At 32.1% G+C, this 27571-nt stretch overlaps 3 protein-coding genes across 14 annotated transcripts in view; 1 reads left to right on the forward strand and 2 right to left on the reverse strand.

The window, feature by feature from the left end:
- The window catches only part of LOC127953117 (NACHT, LRR and PYD domains-containing protein 3), a 117596-nt gene that overhangs the window by 18986 nt on the left and 71039 nt on the right, over positions 1-27571 (forward strand). The window contains exons 10-13 of one of the 6 annotated variants that reach the window (XM_052552037.1): positions 4796-4945; positions 18077-18123; positions 18208-18701; positions 18877-18935. In XM_052552037.1, coding sequence (XP_052407997.1) covers positions 4796-4945; positions 18077-18123; positions 18208-18701; positions 18877-18921 — 736 coding nt within the window. In that variant the 3' untranslated portion in view covers positions 18922-18935. Of the gene's footprint in view, positions 1-4795; positions 4946-18076; positions 18124-18207; positions 18834-18876; positions 18936-19056; positions 19534-27571 lie in introns of those variants that run through there. The other 5 variants (XM_052552036.1, XM_052552035.1, XM_052552038.1 and 2 more) reach the window with 5 other exon arrangements.
- On the reverse strand, positions 8801-16403 carry LOC127953137 (uncharacterized). Its single transcript, XM_052552107.1, has 10 exons — positions 16173-16403; positions 14269-14493; positions 13112-13251; positions 12768-13034; positions 11604-11922; positions 11193-11403; positions 10993-11061; positions 10827-10892; positions 10578-10691; positions 8801-9908 (listed from the first exon to the last, which is right to left on the reverse strand). The coding sequence occupies exons 3-10, from the start codon at positions 13159-13161 to the stop codon at positions 9490-9492; spliced, it is 1515 nt and encodes a 504-aa protein (XP_052408067.1). The 5' UTR covers positions 13162-13251; positions 14269-14493; positions 16173-16403; the 3' UTR covers positions 8801-9489.
- The window catches only part of LOC127953131 (SEC14-like protein 1), a 105942-nt gene continuing 104883 nt past the window's right edge, over positions 26513-27571 (reverse strand). For 5 of the 7 annotated variants that reach the window (XM_052552093.1, XM_052552094.1, XM_052552089.1 and 2 more), the window contains exons 14-16: positions 27264-27515; positions 26967-27145; positions 26513-26831 (exon numbers count right to left, since the gene is read on the reverse strand). In XM_052552093.1, coding sequence (XP_052408053.1) covers positions 26726-26831; positions 26967-27145; positions 27264-27515 — 537 coding nt within the window. In that variant the 3' untranslated portion in view covers positions 26513-26725. Of the gene's footprint in view, positions 26863-26966; positions 27146-27182; positions 27516-27571 lie in introns of those variants that run through there. The other 2 variants (XM_052552096.1, XM_052552097.1) reach the window with 2 other exon arrangements.

A 27571-nucleotide genomic window follows, 5' to 3' on the forward strand; every position in this document is an offset into this window, starting at 1 on the left:
GCCATTCATTTATCCCACATATGAGGTTGTTACCATTACTGTATGAGATAACTGAGTATCACAGTGAGATGTAAACCTTTTACATTCATATATGCAGACAACTTATTATAAGAAACATGAGACATTATATTCTATTGTATATGTAATGAATTATTTAAACAGTTTAGGTTGGCCAGCTGTAATCTCAGTGATGCATTAGTGAGATGCATTTAGGAATCTTTAAGATTACTTAAAACAGAACAGCAACACATTTTATAGACAACCATTTTGTGGAGAGGAGGTAATTCTGACTTTGCTACGACGATATGGCGCTTCTGAATCAGATGCTGGAAATATGGTTTGTTATTAGTTTAACCCTTAGGGGACTAAGCCCTTTTTGGTCCGTTTTCTCTATTTTTACATTTCGGCTTATAAACCATATGTAATGAGGATGGACCACCATGTATTTGGTATCAATGGATTCAGAAGACCCTAAACTACCATAAGCATGCATGCAATATGTCTATAAAGGAAGTATGAGTGAAAAATTGTACAATAAACTAGAGAATTTCAAAGACGAAAATGAGATTTTTGTCATTTATTACTGAAAATCCTACCTCACACAACAATAGTTAAAAGTTTTTGACCCAAAAATATATTTTTCAAACTCTTTGCTTGACAGAAAAAGGTTAATGTTCAATCAAATGTGTAAAGAACAATTAAATAATTAACTTTATTTACAAACAGTCCTAGGCGTTTTTTTTTATTTTTGGGACCAAGCCCTTTTTGGTCTGTTTTCTCTATTTTTATATTTGGGCTTATAAATCATATGTAAAGGAGATGGAACACCCTGTGTTTGGTATCTATGGATTCAGAAGACCCTAAGCTACCATAAGCACGCATGCAATATGTTTATATAAAGGAAGTATGAGTGAAAAATTTTACAATAAACTAGAGAATTTCAAAAACGAAAATTAGATTTTTGTCATTTATTACTGAAAAACACACAATATAGAACAGATTTGAACAAAGAAAATATATTTTTTCATACTCTTTGCTTGACAGAAATGTGTTATTGTTTAATCAAATGTGTAAAGAACAATTAAATAATTATTTTTTTAAAAAAACAGTCCTAGGCATGCCAGTGAGCAAAGAAAGGCCTCTCCAGGCCTTTCCAGTAATTGTTCCAGAGCTTGTTCTGCCGTAAATCTTTTACTGCTTGCCATTTTGATAAAACAATCCTGTAATAATGCTGTATCTCTCTTCAATTTATCTCTTTGTGCTCGCTAACACTCCGATCGCTTTCTGCTTTCTCCACGTGATGCTGATTCTCCGATCGCTCGAATTTAGCTTTTTGTGCTCGCTAATACTCTGATCGCTTTCTGCTTTCTCCACCCTGACGCGGATTCTCTGAACGCTTATTGATTACATGTCTTTTACTTTAGTCCAGCCAGCTTTTACAGGGCTACAGCAGAGCTACAGATTCCTCTGAATGGCTAGAAGACATAACCTTCCTCTGATTGGGTTAGAAAAAGACTCCTCCCAGCGGCAATTTTTCCATTGGCTGTTGCGTGTTGAATCTGCCTAGCACAATCGTTTTCATTGGCCTGTTTACGCAGTGGTATTGCGCAATAAGGGAAGTGTTTAATATACAAACTGGACACTGCTGTTTTCAGCGGAATCTGAGGAAGACTGCAAAAAAACCCGCATCTCTCTAGCATTAATAGTTTTTGAGATAACTACACATTTGTAAAAGTATGCCATTTTGGGCGGTACCGCCCAATCCGTCCCCAGAGGGTTAAGTCCTTAATGACCATTTTAAGCCCAATTGTGTGTCCACCTCCAGGAGAATAATGCAATATGTCAAAAAGCTCAAGCCACTTTTTTTTTTGATGTAAAAGTGAGTTTTCATGGCCTCAACAATCACCAGATCTTAATCTGTGCCCAAATCTGTTCTTGTAGATTTTCCTGCAAAGTTCAGCTACGACTCTGATCAAACACAACTGAAACAACTAATTAAGATCTTTAGGATCACTTGGTAATTACAGATTGGTGTGTTTGATCAGGGTTGAACTTGATATCCGGAGGAAGGTAGATCTCCAGGAACATGACTTGGATTCAACAAAAGAGCATCTTGTGATGTGGTGGAATGGGATATTGACATCATTGATGCACTACCCAGAAATCTATAACAACTGCCTGATGCTGTGATGTCAATATTTCAATAATTCAGATGAAAAGGAATGTCAGTCTGTTTTATTTTATGGCTAGACCGATTTATGCTTAGACATTCACTATTTTGTAGGTTCAGTTTATTCCCAGAGAAATTCCTAAATGCATCGAATAGTTATATTATCTTGTGAATAGATGCAGATTGGATAAGTAACAAAGTAACAAGCTGGTCCGTGTAAAGCTAGTTTAATTTCAGTTCTCTTTTGGATTATTTCCTGAAATACAGGAAGTGTAAACATTGAGAGAATCCCAATAGCTATGACAAAAAAAAAAAAAAAAAAAATCATGGAGATAGAGGAGTAACAAAAGTACAATCATCTAATTTAACCTGTTTCGTATATATGGATGCTTGGGGATCAACATATAATAAATGTATCCATTAATGCATCCCCAAAGCCAAACTTCTTAGGCAACATAAAAAAGATATTCCTACTCTATCCTATCAAACGTCTGGTGTCCAAGGAAATTACCACCTCAGACGAGTTGCTGCAAACTGGTTTACTCCTCTGAGACAATACAGTGCTACAATGCAGTAGTAATCATTAAAGTGCTGATCAGGCTCATCAATGTGTCATTCAGTGCTTGACTTTTTACTCTGAAAATGCACAACAACTGGGGCCAGAGCAGAGTTAGTAGCGGATTTCCTCTTTATTGCTATGAAAGATGTCAGCTCAGCTCAGCTGGGTTACCTGAAAAGTACAATTAAAAGATAAAATCCTCTGAAGCTTAATCCACGTTTGTCTTCTCACTCACATTCTCAATCGGAAGTCTTGAATTAAAGCAGTACTGAAGGCAATAGCAGATCCAATATGGAACTAGCAAGATGTAACTAATAAAGATGCCAGTGAGTGTAAATGATACCTGTAAAATTCATATATAATTATGCAAATCATAGGTACGATTGTGATGTGAAAATGTTTAATAAACGTTGACTATTAAAACAGAGTATGTTTTAATGTTCCTGTAGCTCAATTGGTAGAGCATTGCGTTATCAAGCGCAAGGTTGGGGGTTCGATTCCCCGGGAACACATGAAAAGTAAAAATTGATAGCCTGAATGCACTGTAAGTCGCTTTGGATAAAAGCGTCTGCTAAATGCGTACATTTAAAATATAAATTTAATTTAAATTTAAATGTAAATTTAATTTAAATTTAGAGTAAAGAAAAATGTAAACAGACAAAAAAAATCCAGAAAAATTCATACGGAAATAATGGAATTTAGAAAAAAATAAAATGGAATAATAAAAAAATTAAACCGATTTTTTGGTAACTTCAACATTTACTATTATTACTACTTTTATTATTATTACTACTACTAGTATGATTCAGTATTGTATATATAAATATTAGTGGTGGGCCATTATCGGCGTTAACGTGCTGTGCTAACATGAGACTCTTATCGGGCAAAATATCCACCTTGGATATTATGGTCGAAAAAACCCCGTTATTTATTAAGTTAAAGTAAACAGTTGAGGAACAAATGGGATGTGTATTATATTGGATGCGTTCATCGTCTCTTAAAGCGACCACGCCTAATTTAGCTACTGGCTGCTGTAATGTTAATCCAAGAAAATGAAAATGAAAATTACTCACTCACTTTGTAGTCTTAACAGTCAAACCAAAAATTATTCAGACACCAGATATAATTTTTGATATATATAGCAAAACTGTAATAATGTGTCTGAATAAATGTAGGTTTGATTGTATTTTTCATTTTTACATTGAAGACTATCCAGTGCTATTTTACATTTAATTATTTGGTTTCTGTACCTTGACACCTACAAACTTGAAAAAAAAAAAAAAAACCTTGTGTAAATAGCACAAATAAATAAAAACGAACGAACATACAAATTTATCAATTTCAAACAGGGCCCACTGGTACAACCTTCACCGGGGCCCCGCTGACCCCAGCTACGGCCCTTCTCACGCCTGTTTCACACATACTCCGTCTGCAGTGCGTATTCAGTCTGTGTGCGTTAGGTATGTGGTGCAGCACAGACTCGATGTGCTTTCACACAGGACGCGTTTGCAGTTCGCTACTTGGCACGTAAACGATCGCTGCACTGCTGCAGACGCAACACTCCTGGAATGCAACTGGAATCCGTTAACATGGGTGCGTAAAAAAATATGCAACGCATACGCACTGCAGACGGAGTATTTGGGAAACAGGCGTAAGGTTGTTTGCACCTTGTGCAATGTGGAATTAGTTTACAGCTTTTTCAAGCACTTTGTGATGCATTTTGGAAACAGAAGATGAGCCCCTTTTCTAATGCACCACCTAGCTTGATAAACCCCTTCTCAAAGACTTATCTATGATCTATGCCCACCACTAATATATATATATATATATATATATATATATATATATATATATATATATATATATATATATATATATATATTTAAGCACTATTTTAGTTTTTGTTCACTATCCATTTTAAAATCTATCGGTTAATTAATCTGTATCGGCCAGTGTGGTCCAACCTAGCTATCGGTTTCGGCAAAATCAACTATCTGCTGACCTCTATATTGTACTAAATTTCCCTGAGAAATGAAGCACACTAACATGAACACATTCTGTTGTAGGTTATCTCAGTGTTTGGTGACAGCAGAAGGATGTGCTGCTCTGGCATCAGCTCTGAGTTTAAACCCATCACACCTGAGAGAGCTGGATCTGAGCTACAATCACCCAGGAGAATCAGGAGTGAAGCTACTCAGCCACCTGGAAAAACTCAAGTAAGTTGAGCCGAAACAAACATCCTTTCTGCTGTGTGAGAGATAGAGAATTAGTCATTGTTTTGTGGTTTGTCAAGAGAAACTTTAGTAGCAAAAAAATTGCATGGGAAGCTTAGTTCATAAAAAAAAAAAAAAAAATCAAAATTATGTCATTAATAACTCACCCTCATGTCGTTCCAAACTCTCCGTTGACTCCGATGCTTGCATTGAGTGGAGAGACCCAACCAATATGGCAGCGACGCTGTTCTTTAGTCAATAACTTAGTTTAATATTTGACTAATTTACTGAGGTGGCATCGTTGTTAGCTTACAAAAATGATAATAATTTGGTGGATAATTTACATTTTCTCGTTAATAACAGGTAGTGTATTCTGATGTAAAATTAACGGTTGTCTGAGGACGCTCTACAACCATCTTATCTGAGCTCAAAACGCTGCTTGAGCGAGTGTCAAGATACTAAAAATAATAAATACATAATTATGAACGTTTTTATGTGTGTTTATTTTTGTTCTCAGTACTTTATTTTAATAGCATTTAATGATTATGAACATAAAAGCATTACAAAAAACAATAATTATGTACCATCGATGAAACCACAAACCTGAAGCGGAGGTATGTATAACTGCAATATAAAGTAATTTTGAGTATTATTGCTATTAGTATTATTTTCTAAAATAAGGTACATGTAATATAAAAGTACATATGGCAACAGCTCCAAGTCTCACGCGCAGTGTAGGCTATACTGTCCGAATCCGTTCACTTATTTATTTGTTCACTCCTTCCTGATATAGTGAACTCAACTGCCATACACTATATAGGGATGAGTGAATGAGTGAGCGATTTCAGACACAGCAATAGTGTGACATCTGTTAACCATAAGTGTAAACATAGATGACGTCACAGGTTTTTTTTTTAATTAATTTTTAGCCTTCATTTGTATGTAGGCCTAGGAAATGTATATATTTTTTTGCGTAATACTGTTTTTATTGCATTTTCTTCAACACTTACACAACAATGTACATCACATGTCTGTAACATCACATATAATGTACAAAAACAAAAAACAAAACAAAAAAAGACAAACAAACAAACACTGGGGCTCATATTACTTGAAAAATGCAATAGCACAAACCAACATTGGATAAAGTATGTACTTTGGAAGACAGAGTTAACAGTACACTGGAATCAATAATAGCCACAGATAAGGTAAATCAAATAAAATAGGATTAGTGCAAATTAAAATGTATTTTCAAATGAATATAATACTTAATCAAGCATTTTGTTCCTCCTCTATTATATTGTTCATATCCCCTTGCTCAATAAATAATAAAAAGGGACTCCAAAACCTCTTAAATTGGTCTTCTTTACCCTTAAGAATATATGTTATGCATTAAGTTATTTCTCTTAACCATTGAGTTGTAGTAGGCCTTTCTATCTTTTTCCAATAAATGGCGATGAGCCGTTTAGCATGTAGAATACACATATCTATCAATACTTGAGTGTCCTTTTTAATTTTCCAGTTATCTGGATGAATACCAATAATGAAAAGCTCAGGATCCAGTGGCAATCTCACTGAGACTATATGCCATATCATATTATTAATTTCTTTCCAAAACTCTTTTATTTGATCATATTCCACATACAATGAATCAATGTGCCTTTTGAAATTTATATATTTATAATACTTAAATATAATTAATATTATTTTATTGCTTTTGTATTAGTTGTATGAAGAGTAAAAAAAAAATTGGTCGGTCTTAACGCAAATTTACAATCGGCAAGTCGGTCGGACTAAAAGCAGAAAAAAATAAAAAATTGAGTCAGTCCTAAATTGACAGGGTCGGTCGGGTTACGGCAAACAAGAATATTTTTAAGGATGGTCTTACAGTTTTCAAGTTCCTCTCTGAGCTGTATGTTTTCTTTCTGTAGCCCTTCTCTTCTTCTTTGCATTTTTTGAATTTATTCATTTACAGGGACCTTGAAAAGATACATAAGCAGCATAAACAAAACTTTTGTGTTATTTTGTTTTGAAAAAAAAGCAAAATATGAAAAACTCTGTTTCTGAAATTGATAGTGACAGTACAGTTTCATAGTATTTACAATTTTTTGCCTGTTTTCTTTTTGGCTTATGTTTAATTTGTTGCTTCGTTACATGCTGCCCAGCCTTTGTTTCTTTTCTTATTTTATTTATTTTTTTGCTGGATTTAAAAAAAGTAATAATTAAAAAAGAAAAAAAAAAGAGCAAACTTGCTGAGGCTGAGCTGACAGTCTTTGGAACCACATCATCTGAGCTTTTTTGGTTTTAAAATTCATCATTTTCTGGGTACATCAGCACCACACTTCATCTTCCCAATTAATCTGTCTCTCCTTAAGCAGGTTTTCATCCAAGTGTGTGACTCTGTAATGTAAAAACATGTCAACAATAGAGTCATCAGATGATCAAACTTAGTGGCTGTGATTTATTTATTGTTATTTTTTTACACATGAATATCCTTTTAAATGTAAAACCAAAACAACAGTTAACAGCCTCGAAGTTGGAACAAACGTAGATTTCTGCAGCAGCACTCTTTATTCGTTTTACTCACACAGAAACAATATAAATAGTAAATATTGTATAACACCAAACTCAGTATAAATCTCATTAATCGATCATGAACACAGGCTATAGGTTATTACTGTATATACTGATCCACCAATGTAAAGTTACTTGGTTTAGTTCAAGGACCTGACACATTTGAGCTGGACCCATCTGGACAATTTCAGTGTCCAATTTATCAACAAATAACCCTTTATGAACCAATTTAAAACAAATAACCCTTTATGAACCAATTTATAAACAAATAACCCCTTATGAACCCACTGTATTAATGAAAAGCTGTATGTTATCTTTAGTGGTGTCCTCTAAATAAATCAAGTTTCATGTAAATGAACTATTAAACTGATATTAAACTGATATACAACACACTTAGCAACATATGAAATTAAATTAAAAATTAAATTAAAAGTACTGCAGAAGCACTTAATAATCTTCTCACCAGCAAAGTACAAGATTCAAAGGATGCAACGTCTTCTCGCAGTGTTTGGGCCAGCTGATTAACTTACTTCCTCTGGAAACGTTAAATCCCATTCTCCATTATTTAATGTTTGGAAGTGAATGTGCATGTCTTCAATGTAACACGACAGACCTATTTTGACTCTTTTTTTTTTTTTTTTTTTTTTTTTTTTTTTTGTAAAAAAAAATCTAATAATCCGAAACGCAACATTGAAAATGTGTTATAGTTTAGATAAAACAGCTATAATATAATGATAACATCAATATTGTACACACACACACACACACATACACACATATATATAAATTATACTTAATTCATAAAACGTATATTTTGTGGGAATGTACTATCTGTGAATATTAATTTATTGTTCATTTTCAATTCTGATTAAGTTAGACTGCTTGTTCATATTTTACAAATACTTAAGCAGTCGAACAGGCATTTTTATATATTAATTCAGATAGTAAAGTACCCTTTAAAAGATCACATTACTATTAGGGGTGGCGGAAAATTCGATTCTTAGATGCATCGCGATGCGGACGTGGACGATTCTGAATAGATTCACAAATGTCCAAAATTGATTTAAAAAAAAAAAAGTATATAGTTCTAATAACGTAATATTGACGGAACGCAAAAAACGGAACCCTGAAGCGCGGAAGTGCAGTGCCCGGACCGTCTGTGACGTGCACATAACAGAGAGAGACGAGACGCGTGATTTTTTTTTCCCAAACCAGTTGAGCGCAAACCACGCCCCATACGCGAAAACCCCACCCCGCAGCCGTGACTCACGTCTCTAGCTCGATTTCATTGGTCAACTCCATCACAGTGCTTATTGCTACATTGCGTTGAAACAAACGAACAAATTTTTATACAATCATAGATATATGGATATAATATCCAAAACACAAATAAAAGGGTGTACAAAATTAAAAAAATTATGAAGTTACATAATGTAGGCTGCTATAAAACAGGAACACAGAGAAGCTTAATACTGATATATATATATATAATTTTAATTTAATATAGCGAACAATATGACCTTTTACCTGCATTCCTAGCCCAGAATTCAAGACTTTAGGTGCATTTTGACTTAAAGTGGCATCAAAGTAACCCAACAACGATTTAAAAGCATGTCTTTGTTTGCATTTTGCGTGATGATTAGTAATAATCAACTTGCTGACTGGCCATAGAATGCTTTATTTATCAATTACATAGATAAAATACAAAAATGTCCTGGTACACAAAAACATTACATGCAATTCACAATTGCTATAAAAACTTTTGCATTTTTTTTCTGTGCAGTTAATATTTTTAACAAGTTTCCAAAAATGATTTTAAAATGGCTACATAACCTGCAGTCTGGATCTAAATTTCATAAATAATACTATGTTTGCATTAACTAATCTACTAAATAACCATTTTTAAACACACTCACACACACACACACACACACACACACACTCCCAAACCCACCCACGTCATACAAATAATTTTATGCTTGATCTGAGTAATTCATTGCCACAGATTCTGACAATTTGTGGCGAACCCTGACAGCCCTTTTCCCTGTATATCTGCTGTAGTCATGCTCTGAACCAGAACTGCATTTTCTGGGGCGTCCAGCTGTCAAACGCTGCCTAGAACCAGTCTTAGCTGTTCTTCTGGCCACTGCTGTTGGCTGACAGCCAATAATAGGACCTGGTCGTCTAGCAGCTCGTCTTAACGCTGCTGCACGTTTTGATACAGACATCCCTTTACCAAAGCAGTAAAATGCCGAGATCAGTTGGGTCTGGTTGTGCTGCATCTTTTCAAGCTGCTTGGCCATTTTAGACATGGCATTACTGTAGTCTGGGTTTTCAGCCATTTCACTGAGCAGTCTCAGCATCCGTTTCACAGGAGACTGAGGTAAAGATGCTGTTTAAAGAGACAACAATAAAAAACTATTATATAACAACAAACACCCACAAATGCCTATTAAAAGCTGAAAAACACTGTTCTCAACAACAGGAATCACACAGTCCTGTTTAAATATATGCCTATACAGTCATCTGGTTATACTACAGTATTGCACTTGATTACATTTATCTCTTTCTATTAATCTGCCTCCATTCATTGGATTTTAAATATCTTTGTTTTAATTTACCTACTTTTAACTTACTGGATTAATAAAAAAAAAGTATAAAATGTTTTTTTAATCATTTTCTTTTTTTACAGAAATAAATGGCATATAATTGAATACAGAATATTGTTTAGTAGTAGATCCCCTCAAAATACTAAAAAGCTCGCACTTAAGACCAAAAAGATTAAAGCAAGAATACCAAACAACGGCAGACTATGCCAACGTGTTCAAAGTAAAAAAAAAAAAAAAAAAATCAAACATCTGACGTAATTTACTCAGCATAAGGTTGTTCCAAATATGCACAGCATGGAAAAATGGCAATGCAAATATACTACAGCAACTGTTTGATTACCAACCAATAACCATTTTAAGGTGAACTATCCCTTTAAGGATCCCTTTAAGCTAGGGCCCAATTAAGCATCTATACAGAATTTTTAATGTAACTTTAAGCTTAATTGACTCACCTCCCTCTGAGTTACCCTGAACACAGGGATGGTTGGAGTATGGGTCCTCTTGCATAGGTGATATTTGTTGCAGTTGTGTAGAGCTGGTCGAAGACAGGTCCAGCTGATGTGACTCTACAATTCAAAAGATACAGATAGACAAATTGAAATGTTACAAGAGTGTTTCTGTTCAATATGAAACCATAAGAAAGAAAAGAAAAGAAAATACATAAAAAAAAAAACCAGCACCATCCCTCCCTTTATACTGACCATCATCTTCAGCACTGAGATGATACTGATGATCAGAAGTGCAGGTTTCTTGTTTCGGAGGCATGTCTAAAAAAATGTATACCAATGTTGCACCGCTGTAATAGTTGTTTTGTTAAGAATTAAGCATGTTTGATGAAGTTTCTTTGTCCCACTTGAACTTCCTTACCTGGAGCTAATGTGCTTGGCGTTGGCATATTTTGCCGTAAAGGGTTTAGAAAGTCAAGAGAAACTGAGGCTGTGAAGATGATGAACAAGACATATAATTAATATAATAATTTAATAGTTAAAATATCTAAAGAAGAAAGTTTTTAAAAACAGCATTAGTCAGTGTGTGTGTGACAATCTATGGTACAAAGAAATACTTACCTTTTGTTATTTTCAGCAGCTCAGCCCTCATTTCAGCTGTTGTGGGGAGAAAGTTGATGGAGGTGATTATGTAATTTTGCACTACTGCTGCCTGGTGTTTGCATGGTGCCCCACTATGGCCAACTGGACAAGTGCAGAGCTCCAGCTCCATGTCCACGGTATATGTGTGCCCTAATGGGGATGATCTCACCTGCAATTTCTTTTCTCCAACCTAAAAGTGACATAAAGACAAAAATACAGACATATTGGATGTTTCTCAATTATAAAAATGCACAGAACGGACCTGCATTCTCGCGTATTTCGTATTGAAGTTTAACTTTGCCAGTTGATTATTACAGTATGAAAACAAGACTTAAAAGGCTTAAAAACACACGTTTTTTAATGATCCATAATTAAAAAATTACATTTTACCTGAGAAATATCCGATGCTTTGATATTACTTTGTGTAGCAAGAAATCTTGACCGGTGGAATGCCTCCCAATGGCCAAGAGCAACGTCTGTCACACGTGCTTCATAGTACATCTCTAGTCGGGTAATGAAAAGGTTGAATAATTGAGACAGGTTGAATGCTTTTGTCCTATGAAGTATTTTGTCTTTCAAGACACGCATTGCAGCCTCCACATAGTTATTGGTTTGGTTGCCACGGGTTGGCAAGTCCCTCATATAGCTGAGAGCCCAACTCTCACTTCGACTGTAAAGATTCTGTAGATAGGTCAGGAATTTCCTGTATCTGTAATGGGTAAAGAGAAATTATAAAACCCTCAGGATAGGCCTCGGGAGGGTAAATGCATCAGAAGTACTACTAAAATATTTAAGCTACCTCTAACTGTCTACTATTTTCTCTACCTGGTGGTCAAAGGGTTGTCAAGGGCTTGCTGGTAGAGTAATTCAACTGTACTCATCTCCCTGGCATAAAGCATGTCTTTTACTATGCTGAACATTGTCTGCCTGTCCTTCATCTCAACTTCATGTTCACAACCACCTCCACACAGCTTGGAGAAGATGAAATATGCAGAGCAGTTGTGCGGCTTCAGGAAAGACCTGTGCTATAGCTCCCTTCTCAGCTTTTGAGTCATCTGTCAAAAACACATGAGGGCCTGCCTCACCTCGCCCTCCAAAGGCATCATTTTTCAGTAAGGACTTCAGCAGCTCTAATCCCTCAACAATTGTCTTCTCATCTTCTGACTGTGTTATCACTATCCCAAGAGGAAGACCACCTGCACAGGTGTGTGTGAGAAGGAGAAACACCCTGCAGTTCTCCCGGTCCATGTTACCAGATGAATCCATAAAACACATTTCTCCACTATTTGAGAGAGTGTGTGTTTGTTTCATCAATGGGGAACAAATGGCTACAAGTGGTGTTCCTGCTGAAGATATTTTAAGCTTGACGCAGGTGTCATTACAGGCTGCACTGTACGATTCTACCTGTCTTTCCAAAGCCGCTAGCATTGCTTCCCCACTTTGCTCTCCAAACTCCTGCTTTTTCAACTTCTGATACAGTCTGCAAATTAAAATTGTCTTGACTAAATAAGTTCGTCAAAGCAACTGATTTGCACCAAGTGAAATTTCACATACCTGTAGCAAAACTGAAGGTCTGGGCAAATGGCACGGTTGGCTGAGACATATACATATTTGTTGCCATGCTCAGCCAACAGGTCACTTTTAAGTACAGCCAGAGCTGAGGTTGGACTGTGCCCAACCTCAAACAACTGTGTCAGGGTTTCAATTGCCTTGACCCCTACATCCTTGTGCCTCAGTGCCTCTGCAACAAAGATGTTATGATTGTGTACATTGTACAAACGCACCGAAGTTGGGAAAGTAGGTATATGGGGATCAATGCTCCTGAAAAATAAAAACAAATCACACAAAGAAGCAAGCAAAAGTACTGATTTTATCCAATCTTGACATTTCTAACCCACCTACTAGTTCCTCCCCTTTTGTCTGTAGTCTTCACCAGAGTGCAAACCATTTTTGCCTCACAGCATGTATTTTTTGAAAGCCGCCTTTGATTAGCCGTGTCTGATCGGACATAAACATTGTGCTGGCACCTGTAATGAGCCTAAAGATAGACATAATATGAATGTTTAAATATGTATAGAAGTATGCACAAATCTTAGACATGCTAATTTTTGTATTTAGTTATTTATATATTTTACATTACTCTGGCAATAGAAAATTATGTCCAAACTTACATTTTGCCATTAATTGTAATTATTTTTATTATAACTCCTTTAGTTGTCCAGGAAAACATTTCATTGACATATAAGATCTCTTCTTCCAGGGAGAAAATTGCAACAAGTCCAACAGCAAAAAGTATGGACTACACAGATATATGATCTCAGTTTCAACAGTCCAACAGGGATTCCATAAAGAAACAAAAAAAGACAGGCTACATACTGTGCAAATATCTCCAAGACCTTTGGATAAATCAACCTGTAAAGCTAAAAAAATTGAAAAATGTATACGCATATGTAATGTATATGCTGTAAATTGATGATGCTTCCAGAAATAGTGTTCTAAATTATGTATTTTTATTAAATAATGTCATGAATACATTTTTTATTAATGTTTTAGATTTTATCATTTAAATTTTCAGGTATATTTCTCCAAGTGTATTGGAGATTTTGCCACAGGTTTTAGTGTCTCTCCATTTTTTCACCTCTTTATGCAATCCCAGATGGACTAGATGATGGTGAGATTTGATCTATGTGTGAACTATATGATTTCAGATCCCCTGTGCATACAAAAATCCATCAATCCATCTCACTTGTCCTAAGGTTATACAAATACTGGAGTCTAGAGATAGCAAGTCCATCACAGGGATACAAATCTCACTGGACTATTTCAATTAATGGTAAAAGTCAGTGTTAACTGATATTACTTACTGGCAGAATAAAATGAAATATAGATAATATATATATAAATAATGGTCTTGAAATTTGGGGGAAGAATCTAATGTGCCTTTTGCACAGTACAATTCTGTATGTTAACAAAATTTACTGTAAAGTCATTTTCAGTGTAACTAATGGTCTTACACTTATATAGTGTAAAGATGAATTAAATTATTTGATATTACCTTATAAAGTACACGTTGTCCCTTATTTGGTTTGGTCACTGCCACTCTCCAACTCACTCCTGATGATTCACTAAGCTTTCCCACCCATTCCTTTACTTCACAAATTTCTGTCAATGCAATTCTTAGTGATGCCTCAAAACTTGTGTGGTCCAGGTGTGAGTTGCCTTCTGTAGTGCACAAACGATATGTGCAGAAGTGATATTTATACCCAGAAGGCAGCCAGTTCTGTAAAAGTAAAAAGAAGTCACCAAACAGAAAATTCACCCATTAGTATTATAACTGAAATGGCCCAACGTTTAGACACATAACAGTAAACCAAGTTTATTTAACAAATAAAATAAAATAAAATACTAGTGTCCAAAATCTTTTGCACAGTAGTGTGTGTGTATACACGGCCATTCAAAACTTTAGTATCAGTAAGACTTATGTTTTTAAATAAGTCTCTTATGCTCATCAAGGCTGCATTTGATGATAAAAAATACAGGAAAAAACAATAATCTTGCAAAATGTTATGACAATATAAAACAAAGTTTCCTTCTTAAATATATATTTTAAACTGTCATTTATTTCTGTATATAAGTGCATTTATTTAAAATATAAATCTTTTATAAATTTTTTATATTTGCTATCACTTGGTATTAATTTAACACTGAATAAACAACTTGCTGAATAAATATTTTTTATTTCTTTCAAAAAAAAAAAAAAAAATACTGAGCCCAAACTTTAGAACTGCAGAGTATATTGTTAGAAAAGATTAATATTTTGAATAAATGTTCTTCTTTTTAACCTTTTATTCATCAAAGAATCCTGAAAAAGTATCACAGGTTCCTAAAAAATATGAAGTAGCACAACAATTTCCAACATTGATAATAAATCAGCACATTAGAATAATCTTTTTGAGGAAATGACACTGAAGACTGGAGTAATGATGCTGAAAATTCAGCTTTGATCACAAGAATAAATTAGATTTAGAAAACATAGAAAAAATTATTTTACACCATAATAATATTTAACAATAAAAAAAAATTCCCTGTATTTTTTGATCAAATGAATGCAGCCTTGATGAGCATAAGAAACAACAGTAAAAATAAATAAGTAAATAAATAAAATGAAAAATAATAATTCATTATTATCACAAATTTTGACTGGTAGTGTGTGTGTGTGTGTGTGTGTGTGTGTGTGTGCTCTTGTTTTTGTGACATATCAGGACACATCTCTGTATAATGACATGGGTATGACTCAGGTATTACAAGGAGAGGGTGACTTATGAGGACATAACCCATGTCCCCATTTTTCAAAACCCTTATAAATCATACAGAATGAGGTTTTTTGAGAAAGTAAAAATGCACAGTTTCCTGTGAGGGTTAGGGTTAGGTGTAGGGTTGGTGTAGGGCCATAGAATATACAGTTTGTACAGTATAAAAACCATTACACCTATGGGATGAAAAACAAACATGCGTGTATGTGTTTGGAAATATGATTTATTCTTAAGCAATATTTTTATCAGTTTTCTATCAGCTGAGACCTTTAAATTTTATCCAGGGGTATTTATTTTATTTTTTTCCTTTATAGAGGGCATTTTCCCATTAATCTCATTAATACTTTTATTTCAAATTCTTACATTTGATCCATGAATACAATTTATAATAATGTGATTATCTATACCTATAAAATGTAATAATTTACACTGAAAAATACAACTGTATTAAATAATATCATGAGATTATTTTAAATATTTTTTTAATATAAAAAAACAAGAAATTATGATGCCAGTAGTGAGCGTTTAATGAGTGAGTCGAATATCATTGTCATTGAGTAAAATCAGAGACAGTTTACTTTGGTAAAATATATAAATATGTACAATGTTTATTTATTAATTTTTTTTTCTGAAATCATATTTTTACCTTCAGATGTACGGCTTGGTCTTCACCACAGCCCAAACATGCGCACTCTCCTGAGAGCGAACCTAATGAATAAGATAAAGTTCAAATGAAAACTTTAATAATACATGTAAAAACTCACATTGAGACCTACAAATACTTCTAATAATAAAATGTTATTGAAAAGAACTGTTTACCGTTAGTCGGCGACGGATCCATCAACGACTTTGATTGACGTCCAAACTTCTTCTCAGGTGAGGTAACAGAGTTGACCAATGAAATCGAGCTAGAGACGTGAGTCACGGCTGCGGGGTGGGGTTTTCGCGTAGGGGGCGTGGTTTGCGCTCAACCGGTTTGGGGAAAAAAATCACGCGAGAGAGACGCAACGGCTGAGCGCGATGTCCAAACACCCTTCTCGTTAAAAGCTGACGTGTGGAAATATTTTGGCTTCTGTGAAGTTGAAGGGCGAAATGAGCTGGACAAGAGCCGCACTATTTGTAAGTTTTGTAGAGTAAAACTAAAATATTTTGGAAACACCACAAATATGTCATTGCTGCTAAACAGAGGACATTGAGCAGACTATATTGTCGAAGCTTCCCCTCGCCTCGGAAAGGGCAAAGCGCATTACACAATCAATCGCAACTTTTATATTGCGGATGATTTGCGTCCATATTACAGCGTCCCATCTCTGAGATATTTAACAGACACAGCGACACAAGACCAAAATGATTGACATGGGGGTTTAAACGGTCACAGAATGCACGTAACTAAGCAACAGAGCATCCGTTAAAGAAGCAGCTATGTTTCCATGGCGACGCGTCAGGTTCGTCACGTGACACACCGCGGCCTCAACACTGTTATGACACACAGATCGTGTTTATTACGTTAAATATTCACAAACTCGCTCATGTCCTGAACTATCTGATATTCTGATTCACAGATGTGTGTAAATGAGTATGTTTTGTCGTTTAAAATCCTTTCTAAATGATCTTGATCGTGATCTGTACTGTGAGATGGGTGCCGTCATGCTACACTGCATCTGTCCGTGCTGACGTCCAAACTCAGGGTTTTATATTACTGTTTCCATATAGAGCAAATATACATCTGAACTAATATTATATTGGACTAATCTGTTCACCTTCTTACTGATAACAGTGGAATATAGTTCCTCATAAAACTCGAGGTGTTTATCCATCTGTCTTAAAACAAACAGCAGAAATATTTCATTTGCAGATGTTCCTCCAGTTTTCAGGTTGATGGTTATCAAAGTACTTTAAGTGATAACTTCTTTACACGGACAGGTTTTCTCACAGTAAAGTGAAGTATAGTGATACATCAAGACTTGATAATAACAAAAGTCAAGAAACTAAACTTAACTGAATTAAAGCAGCTAGCACATTGACATTGTTTCCTAGTTTCAGTTTAAATCTAAAGTTTAAAAGAAGTGTTTGCCGGACAAAATTAAAATTAGAAAAACAATCTCAGCGTGATTCTGGATTCTACACCTGACTCTAGATGGACATTGATAAATGGGTGAATAAATCTTTTCCTTTTCAACATTGCTGGGAGAAATATAAACTGATTATGTTATACATTTCTCATCTGATTATTTCTGAACATCAGGTTTAGCAGACTGTCCATCAAGCAATAGCCCAAGTGCATCTCAGTGTGTGTGTGTGTGTGTGTGTGTGTGTGTGTGTGAACATCAGGTTTTGTAGCGTGCAGTGTTTTATTTTAGCGGCTAATGAAACCGTAGTTTAGAGACTCAGAAGTTACCGTGACAACATCCTGACAATATGATGCGGCTTCCTGAAATATGACCTAAAGTGAAAACATTGTTTACTTCTCTCTAATAAATGATCTGTGTGTGTGTGTGTGTGTGTGTGTGTGTGTGTGTGTGTGTGTGTGTGTGTGTGTGTGTTTTCTAGTGTGGATCATGGAGGAGTGTTTATGATCACATCAAGACGCCACAAATGTAAGTCACACACAGAAACACAGTTTTGTTGTTTGTAGTTGAGTTGTAAATGTGTGTGTTGTAATGTGTGTGTGTTGTGTTCAGACGCCTGTGATCTCACACTGGATCCAAACACAGCATACACTCGACTCGTTCTGTCTGAGGAGAACAGAAAGGTGACGCTTGTCTCTGAGGATCAGTCGTATCCTGATCATCCCGACAGATTTGATTATTGGGGTCAGGTTGTGTGTTCAGAGAGACTGACTGGACGCTGTTACTGGGAGACTGAATGGAGCGGAGTAGCTGAAATAGCAGTGTGTTATAAAGAAATCCAGAGGAAAGGATCGAGTTATGAAAGTAGGTTTGGATATAATGATATCTCCTGGAGTCTTGACTGCTCTGGTCAAGGATTCACTGCTCGTCACAATCGTAAAGAGACTCGTATCTCTGTTTCTCCAGACTCCTGTAAGAGAGTCGCAGTGTTTCTGGACGAGTCGAGCGGCTCTCTGTCCTTCTACAGCGTCTCTGACACACACACACTCACACACTTACACACATTCACACACACATTCACTCAACCTCTACTCGCTGGATTTAACCTTTATTATACAAACTCTTCAGTGTCTCTGTGTCACATTAAACACTAAACACACACACACACACACACACACACACATACACACACACACTCACACAAACACACACACTCACACACACACACACTTACACACACTCACACACACATTCACTCAACCTCTCTACGCTGGATTTTACCTTTATACAAACTCTTCAGTGTCTCTGTGTCACATTAAACACTAAACACACACACACACACACACACACACACATACACACACACACTCACACAAACACACACACTCACACACACACACACTCACACACTTACACACACTCACACACACATTCACTCAACCTCTCTACGCTGGATTTTACCTTTATACAAACTCTTCAGTGTCTCTGTGTCACATTAAACACTAAACACTCACACACACACACACACTCACACACTTACACACACACACACACACACATTAGTACACACAGGTTGAGTGTGTAATGATGTGAAAGTGTGTGTTTTAATCTGAACTCCTGTGAATCTCATCTTCAGGAAGTTGAACATCAGTTTCCTGTTTCTGATCATCATGAAGATGTTTCTGTCACACACACAAACAGACAAATACACAAGTGTGTGTGTGGAATCAGCTCATATTTACACTGCTCTTTCATATTTCTCTGACTCTATTTTCACGAGTTCACGTCATTGTAGTGTAATAGAGTTCAGAATAAAATTACTTCTTCATCATCATTATTCATATTATTATAATTATCATGTGTCTGAAACCTACATTCAAAGAACTGCTGGAGAAAAGTGTTTATGCAGCTGTACATTAAAAACATTAATGTGAAGAATTTAACGCTCGGAGCCTCTTCATTTTTATCTCACACTTGATGCTTGAAATTTAAGTTTCCCTTTGTTTTTTTGTAAGAAAATTATTGTATACATTTTCTCAATCAGTAATATTTTTAGTTTTTTACCTTGAATTTTTAGCCGATTTTATGATAGCATGAAATATTTATACAGTTTTTATCATCTATTTATCTTCCATGAAAATAAATTAAACTCCTTCATTTTTGGGTCACACTTGGTGCTTGAAATTAAGTGTTTTTTATTTATTTATTATTTTCTTATTTTCTTTCTTTTTAGGAAAATTAAAGTAATACATTTTTATTCAATAATATTTTTAGTTTTTTATTTTGAATTTTGAGGAGATTTTATAATTCTACGCAATATTTATACAGTTTTTATCATCTATTTATCTTCCATGAAAATGAATTAAACTCCTCCTTTTTTGGGTCAATCTTGGTGCTTGAAATTAAGTGTTTTTTTTTTTTTTAGGAAGATTAAAGTAATACACTTTTATTCAACAATATTTTTAGTTTTTTTATTTTGAATTTTGAGGAGATTCTGTAATATTATGCTATATATATACAGTTTTTATCACCTTTTTTTTCCATGAAAACAAATTTAACTCTAAACTTTTTGGGTCACTCTTGGTGCTTGAAATTAAGTGGTTTTTTTTTTGGTTTTTGTTTGTTTGTATTTTTTTAGGAAAATTAAAGTAATACATTTTTATTCAATAATATATATATATATATATATATATATATATATATATATATATATTTAGAAAATTATTGTATACATTTTCTTATTCAGAAATATTTTTAGTTTTTTATCTTGAATTTTTTGGTGAATTTATGATAGTATGAAATATTTATACAGTTTTTATCATCTATTTATCTTCAATGAAAATAAATTAAACTCTTTCATTTTTGGGTCACTCTTGGTGCTTGAAATTAAGTGTTTTTTGTTTTTTTAGGAAGATTAAAGTAATACACTTTTATTCAACAATATTTTTAGTTTTTTATTTTGAATTTTGAGGAGATTTTATAATTCTACTCAATATTTATACAGTTTTTATCATCTATTTTTCTTCCATGAAAATAAACTAAACTCTAAACTGCTTCATTTTCGGGTCACACTTGGTGCTTGAAATTAAGTGGTTTTTTTTTTTATCTATTTCTTATTTTCTTTCTTTTTAGGAAAATTAAAGTAATACATTTTTATTCAATAATATTTTTAGTTTTTTATTTTGAATGTTAAGGAGATTTTATAATTCTACTCAATATTTATGCTGTTTTTATCATCTATTTTTCTTCCATGAAAATAAATTAAACTCCTCCATTTTTGGGTCACTCTTGGTGCTTGAAATTAAGTGTTTTTTGTTTTTTTAGGAAGATTAAAGTAATACACTTTTATTCAACAATATTTTTAGTTTTTTTATTTTGAATTTTGAGGAGATTCTGTAATATTATGCTATATATATATACAGTTTTTATCACCTTTTTTTTCCATGAAAACAAATTTAACTCTAAACTTTTTGGGTCACTCTTGGTGCTTGAAATTAAGTGGTTTTTTTTTTTTGTTTTTGTTTGTTTGTATTTTTTTAGGAAAATTAAAGTAATACATTTTTATTCAATAATATATATATATATATATATATATATATATATATATATATATATATATATATATATATATATATATATATATATATATATATATTTAGAAAATTATTGTATACATTTTCTTATTCAGAAATATTTTTAGTTTTTTATCTTGAATTTTTTGGTGAATTTATGATAGTATGAAATATTTATACAGTTTTTATCATCTATTTATCTTCAATGAAAATAAATTAAACTCCTTCATTTTTGGGTCACTCTTGGTGCTTGAAATTAAGTGTTTTTTGTTTTTTTAGGAAGATTAAAGTAATACACTTTTATTCAACAATATTTTTAGTTTTTTTATTTTGAATTTTGAGGAGATTCTGTAATATTATGCTATATTTATACAGTTTTTATCACCTTTTTTTTCCATGAAAACAAATTTAACTCTATAAACTTTTTGGGTCACTCTTGGTGCTTGAAATTAAGTGTTTTTTTTTTTTTGTTTTTGTTTGTTTGTATTTTTTTAGGAAAATTAAAGTAATACATTTTTATTCAATAATATATATATATATATATATATATATATATATATATATATATATATATATATATATATATATATATATATATAGAAAATTATTGTATACATTTTCTTATTCAGAAATATTTTTAGTTTTTTATCTTGAATTTTTTGGTGAATTTATGATAGTATGAAATATTTATACAGTTTTTATCATCTATTTATCTTCAATGAAAATAAATTAAACTCTTTCATTTTTGGGTCACTCTTGGTGCTTGAAATTAAGTGTTTTTTGTTTTTTTAGGAAGATTAAAGTAATACACTTTTATTCAACAATATTTTTAGTTTTTTATTTTGAATTTTGAGGAGATTTTATAATGCTACGCAATATTTATACAGTTTTTATCATCTATTTATCTTCAATGAAAATAAATTAAACTCTTTCATTTTTGGGTCACTCTTGGTGCTTGAAATTAAGTGTTTTTTGTTTTTTTAGGAAAATTAAAGTAATACACTTTTATTCAACAATATTTTTAGTTTTTTATTTTGAATTTTGAGGAGATTTTATAATGCTACGCAATATTTATACAGTTTTTATCATCTATTTATCTTCAATGAAAATAAATTAAACTCTTTCATTTTTGGGTCACTCTTGGTGCTTGAAATTAAGTGTTTTTTGTTTTTTTAGGAAAATTAAATTAATACACTTTCATTCAATAATATTTTTAGTTTTTTTATTTTGAGGAGATTTTATAATGCTACACAATATTTATACAGTTTTTATCATCTATTTTTCTTCCATGAAAATAAACTAAACTCTAAACTGCTTCATTTTCGGGTCACACTTGGTGCTTGAAATTAAGTGGTTTTTTTTTTATCTATTTCTTATTTTCTTTCTTTTTAGGAAAATTAAAGTAATACATTTGTATTCAATAATATTTTTAGTTTTTTATTTTGAATGTTAAGGAGATTTTATAATTCTACTCAATATTTATGCTGTTTTTATCATCTATTTTTCTTCCATGAAAATAAATTAAACTCCTCCATTTTTGGGTCACTCTTGGTGCTTGAAATTAAGTGTTTTTTGTTTTTTTAGGAAGATTAAAGTAATACACTTTTATTCAACAATATTTTTAGTTTTTTTATTTTGAATTTTGAGGAGATTCTGTAATATTATGCTATATATATACAGTTTTTATCACCTTTTTTTTCCATGAAAACAAATTTAACTCTAAACTTTTTGGGTCACTCTTGGTGCTTGAAATTAAGTGGTTTTTTTTGTTTTTGTTTTTGTTTGTTTGTATTTTTTTAGGAAAATTAAAGTAATACATTTTTATTCAATAATATATATATATATATATATATATATATATATATATATATATATATATATATATATATATATATATATATATATATATATATATTTAGAAAATTATTGTATACATTTTCTTATTCAGAAATATTTTTAGTTTTTTATCTTGAATTTTTTGGTGAATTTATGATAGTATGAAATATTTATACAGTTTTTATCATCTATTTATCTTCAATGAAAATAAATTAAACTCCTTCATTTTTGGGTCACTCTTGGTGCTTGAAATTAAGTGTTTTTTGTTTTTTTAGGAAGATTAAAGTAATACACTTTTATTCAACAATATTTTTAGTTTTTTTATTTTGAATTTTGAGGAGATTCTGTAATATTATGCTATATTTATACAGTTTTTATCACCTTTTTTTTCCATGAAAACAAATTTAACTCTATAAACTTTTTGGGTCACTCTTGGTGCTTGAAATTAAGTGTTTTTTTTTTTTGTTTTTGTTTGTTTGTATTTTTTTAGGAAAATTAAAGTAATACATTTTTATTCAATAATATATATATATATATATATATATATATATATATATATATATATTTAGAAAATTATTGTATACATTTTCTTATTCAGAAATATTTTTAGTTTTTTATCTTGAATTTTTTGGTGAATTTATGATAGTATGAAATATTTATACAGTTTTTATCATCTATTTATCTTCAATGAAAATAAATTAAACTCCTTCATTTTTGGGTCACTCTTGGTGCTTGAAATTAAGTGTTTTTTGTTTTTTTAGGAAGATTAAAGTAATACACTTTTATTCAACAATATTTTTAGTTTTGTATTTTGAATTTTGAGGAGATTTTATAATGCTACACAATATTTATACAGTTTTTATCATCTATTTTTCTTCCATGAAAATAAACTAAACTCTAAACTGCTTCATTTTCGGGTCACACTTGGTGCTTGAAATTAAGTGGTTTTTTGTTTTTTTAGGAAAATTAAAGTAATACACTTTTATTCAACAATATTTTTAGTTTTATATTTTGAATTTTAAGGAGATTTTATAATTCTACTCAATATTTATACAGTTTTTATCATCTATTTATCTTCAATGAAAATAAATTAAACTCCTTCATTTTTGGGTCACTCTTGGTGCTTGAAATTAAGTGTTTTTTGTTTTTTTAGGAAAATTAAAGTAATACACTTTTATTCAACAATATTTTTAGTTTTTTTATTTTGAATTTTGAGGAGATTCTGTAATATTATGCTATATTTATACAGTTTTTATCACCTTTTTTTTTCCATGAAAACAAATTTAACTCTAAACTTTTTGGGTCACTCTTGGTGCTTGAAATAAAGTGTTTTTTTTTTTGTTGTTGTTTGTTTGTTTGTATTTTTTTTTTAGGAAAATAAAGTAATACATTTTTATTCAATAATATATATATATATATATATATATATATATATATATATATATATATATATATATATATATATATATATATATATATATTTTAGAAAATTATTGTATACATTTTCTTATTCAGAAATATTTTTAGTTTTTTATCTTGAATTTTTAGGTGAATTTATGATAGTATGAAATATTTATGCAGTTTTTATCATCTATTTATCTTCAATGAAAATAAATTAAACTCCTTCATTTTTGGGTCACTCTTGGTGCTTGAAATTAAGTGTTTTTTATTTATTTCTTATTTTCTTTCTTTTTAGGAAAATTAAAGTAATACATTTTTATTCAATAATATTTTTAGTTTTTTATTTTTAATTTTGAGGAGATTTTATAATTCTACACAATATTTAAACAGTTTTTATCACCTATTTTTCTTCCATGAAAATAAATTAAACTCCTCCTTTTTTGGGTCGCACTTCGTGCTTGAATTTAAGTGTTTTTTGTTGTTGTTGTTGTTGTTGTTGTTGTTGTTGTTGTTGTTGTTTGTTTGTATTTTTTTAGGAAAATTAAAGTAATACATTTTTATTCAAAAATATTTTTTGTTTTTTTTAGTTAGAATTTTGAAGAGATTCCATTTTTTTTAAGAAAATTAAAGTAATACATTTTCTTATTCAGTAATATTTTTAGTTTTTTTATCTTGAATTTTTAGGCGGTTTTATGATAGTATGAAATATTTATACAGTTTTTATCATCGATTTATCTTCAATGAAAATAAATTAAACTCCTTCTTTTTCCGGTCACACTTGGTGCTTGAAATTAAGTGTTTTTTGTTGTTTGTTTTTTAGGAAAACTAAAGTAATACATTTTTATTCAACAATATTTTTAGTTTTTTATTTTGAATTTTGAGGAGATTTTATAATGCTACGCAATATTTAAACAGTTTTTATCATCTATTTTTCTTCCATGAAAATAAACTAAACTCTAAACTGCTTCATTTTTGGGTCACACTTGGTGCTTGAAATTAAGTGTTTTTATTTTTATTTATGTATTATTTTCTTTCTTTTTATGAAAATTAATGTAATACATTTTTATTCAAAAATATTTTTATTTTGAATTTTAAGGAGATTTTATAATTCTACGCAATATTTATGCAGTTTTTATCATCTATTTTTCTTCCATGAAAATAAACTAAACTTCTAAACTGCTTCATTTTTGGGTCACTCTTGGTGCTTGAAATTAAGTGTTTTTTGTTTGTTTTTTAGGAAAATTAAAGTAATACATTTTTATTCAACAATATTTTTAGTTTTTTATTTTGAATTTTGAGGAGATTTTATAATGCTACGCAATATTTAAACAGTTTTTATCATCTATTTTTCTTCCATGAAAATAAACTAAACTCTAAACTGCTTCATTTTTGGGTCACACTTGGTGCTTGAAATTAAGTGTTTTTATTTTTATTTATGTATTATTTTCTTTCTTTTTATGAAAATTATTGTAATACATTTTTATTCAAAAATATTTTTATTTTGAATTTTAAGGAGATTTTATAATTCTACGCAATATTTATGCAGTTTTTATCATCTATTTTTCTTCCATGAAAATAAACTAAACTTCTAAACTGCTTGAAATAAAGTGTTTTTTTCTTTTTTTTAGGAAGATTAAAGTAATACATTTTTATTCAGTATTTTATTTTAGTTTTTTATTTTGAATTTTGAGGAGATTTTATAATGCTACGCAATATTTATGCAGTTTTATCATCTATTTTTCTTATTTATTTTTTCATCTATTTTTCTCCCATGAAAATGAATTAAATTAAATTCCTTCATTTTTGTTTTTAGGAAGATTAAAGCAACACATTTTTATTCAATAATATTTTTAGTTTTTTTTTTATTTTGAATTTTGAGGAGATTCTGTAATACTATGCTATATTTATACAGTTGTTATCACCTTTTTTATCACCTGTGACTTTTGGGTCACACTTGATCCTTGAAAAGTACGTTTTTTTTTTTGTTTTTTTTTTGGAAAATCAGTGTAAAACAGATTTTATGAAATTACACACCATTTATACAATACGACCTATTTTTATATAAAAATAATTTATTTCATTTTGTTTCACAATCGATGCTTGAAATGTAAGTTTTTATGTTGTTTATTTTTTTAACAACATTTACAAATGTATTTGTAACAATATACATAAACACACATAATTTCCATCAAGCCTGCAGTTTTTGATGCTAAAGATCAGCACTCATGCAGACGTTTGTTGTGTTTGGATGTTTCACTGCGTCACATGATCCTTCATCATTTCCTGCAGAGCTACAGTCACAGAAGCGTCTTGTTTTCCTGCTATCTTGAGACGCTTGACTCTGTCTGTGATTGGTTGGAGGAGCTGGTGGCGGCACTGAGCAGAGAGAAAGCGCTGTGACTCGACTCCAGGCTGCTCATGGAGCCCCTGATACAAACACACACACACACACACACACCTTTACAGAAAACATCCGGACCTCCAGATCATACTTCGAGAAGGTGTGCTATTTCAGTTAATGGTGTTTTAATGCTAAGCACTTTGCGGTGTAATGATACTGACCTGAAGTCAGTGGAGAGCAGCACCTCTGTGAAATACATGACTCTGCATTTGTGTGAGGAGACCTGCAGAGAGGCCAGAACATCATCTACACGCGGCCGACTGGAAGAAGTGCATGATGGACTGCTGTAAAGACGCCACTGCAGGATGTAGAAACCAGGCCAGCGCGTCACATGAGATCCCTGATGGGACAGAAGTGGATCAGAGCAGAAAGAAGTGTGTCTCATCTCCTGATCAGTGTGTTTTGTAGTGAAATATGAGCCATGTTGATGTTGTGACAGGGTTCATGAGACTCCGCACCTGTACGCTCTCTCCCTCTCGGCAGCTCAGGGCCGTCTCCACCATGCTGTAGTCTTGTCCCAGCATCCAGGATCTGTCGATCAGCTGGACGTTGTTTCCGGCGGGACAGGCGAGGTTGTGTGCGCTCAGACCGTCTCTTTTAACTGGCTGAGGAGCTCTTCTGGAGTGATAGATGTTGAAGATCACGTCTCCTTTACACACATCAAAGTCCCACGTAATGACAGACGATACTTCTGTAATCTCGATCAGCACCTGGACACAAATTAAGTATGTTATTAAATCTGTTATTTCCTCCTCACACTGCTGAT

The sequence above is a fragment of the Carassius gibelio genome, chromosome B3, assembly GCF_023724105.1.
Source record: "Carassius gibelio isolate Cgi1373 ecotype wild population from Czech Republic chromosome B3, carGib1.2-hapl.c, whole genome shotgun sequence".
Lineage (NCBI taxonomy): Eukaryota > Metazoa > Chordata > Actinopteri > Cypriniformes > Cyprinidae > Carassius > Carassius gibelio.

What these genes read in the sequence shown, in the direction of transcription:
- LOC127953137 (XM_052552107.1), bottom strand. Translation starts at nt 13,161, where the DNA reads ATGGTTTGCACTCTGGTGAAGACTACAGACAAAAGGGGAGGAACTAGT. An exon ending in AAAAGGGGAGGAACTAGTAG is followed by an intron (nt 13,035 to 13,111) that starts GTGGGTTAGAAA and finishes TTTATTTTTCAG; the next exon opens with GAGCATTGATCCCCATATAC. An exon ending in GCTGCTGAAAATAACAAAAG is followed by an intron (nt 11,062 to 11,192) that starts GTAAGTATTTCT and finishes TCATCTTCACAG; the next exon opens with CCTCAGTTTCTCTTGACTTT.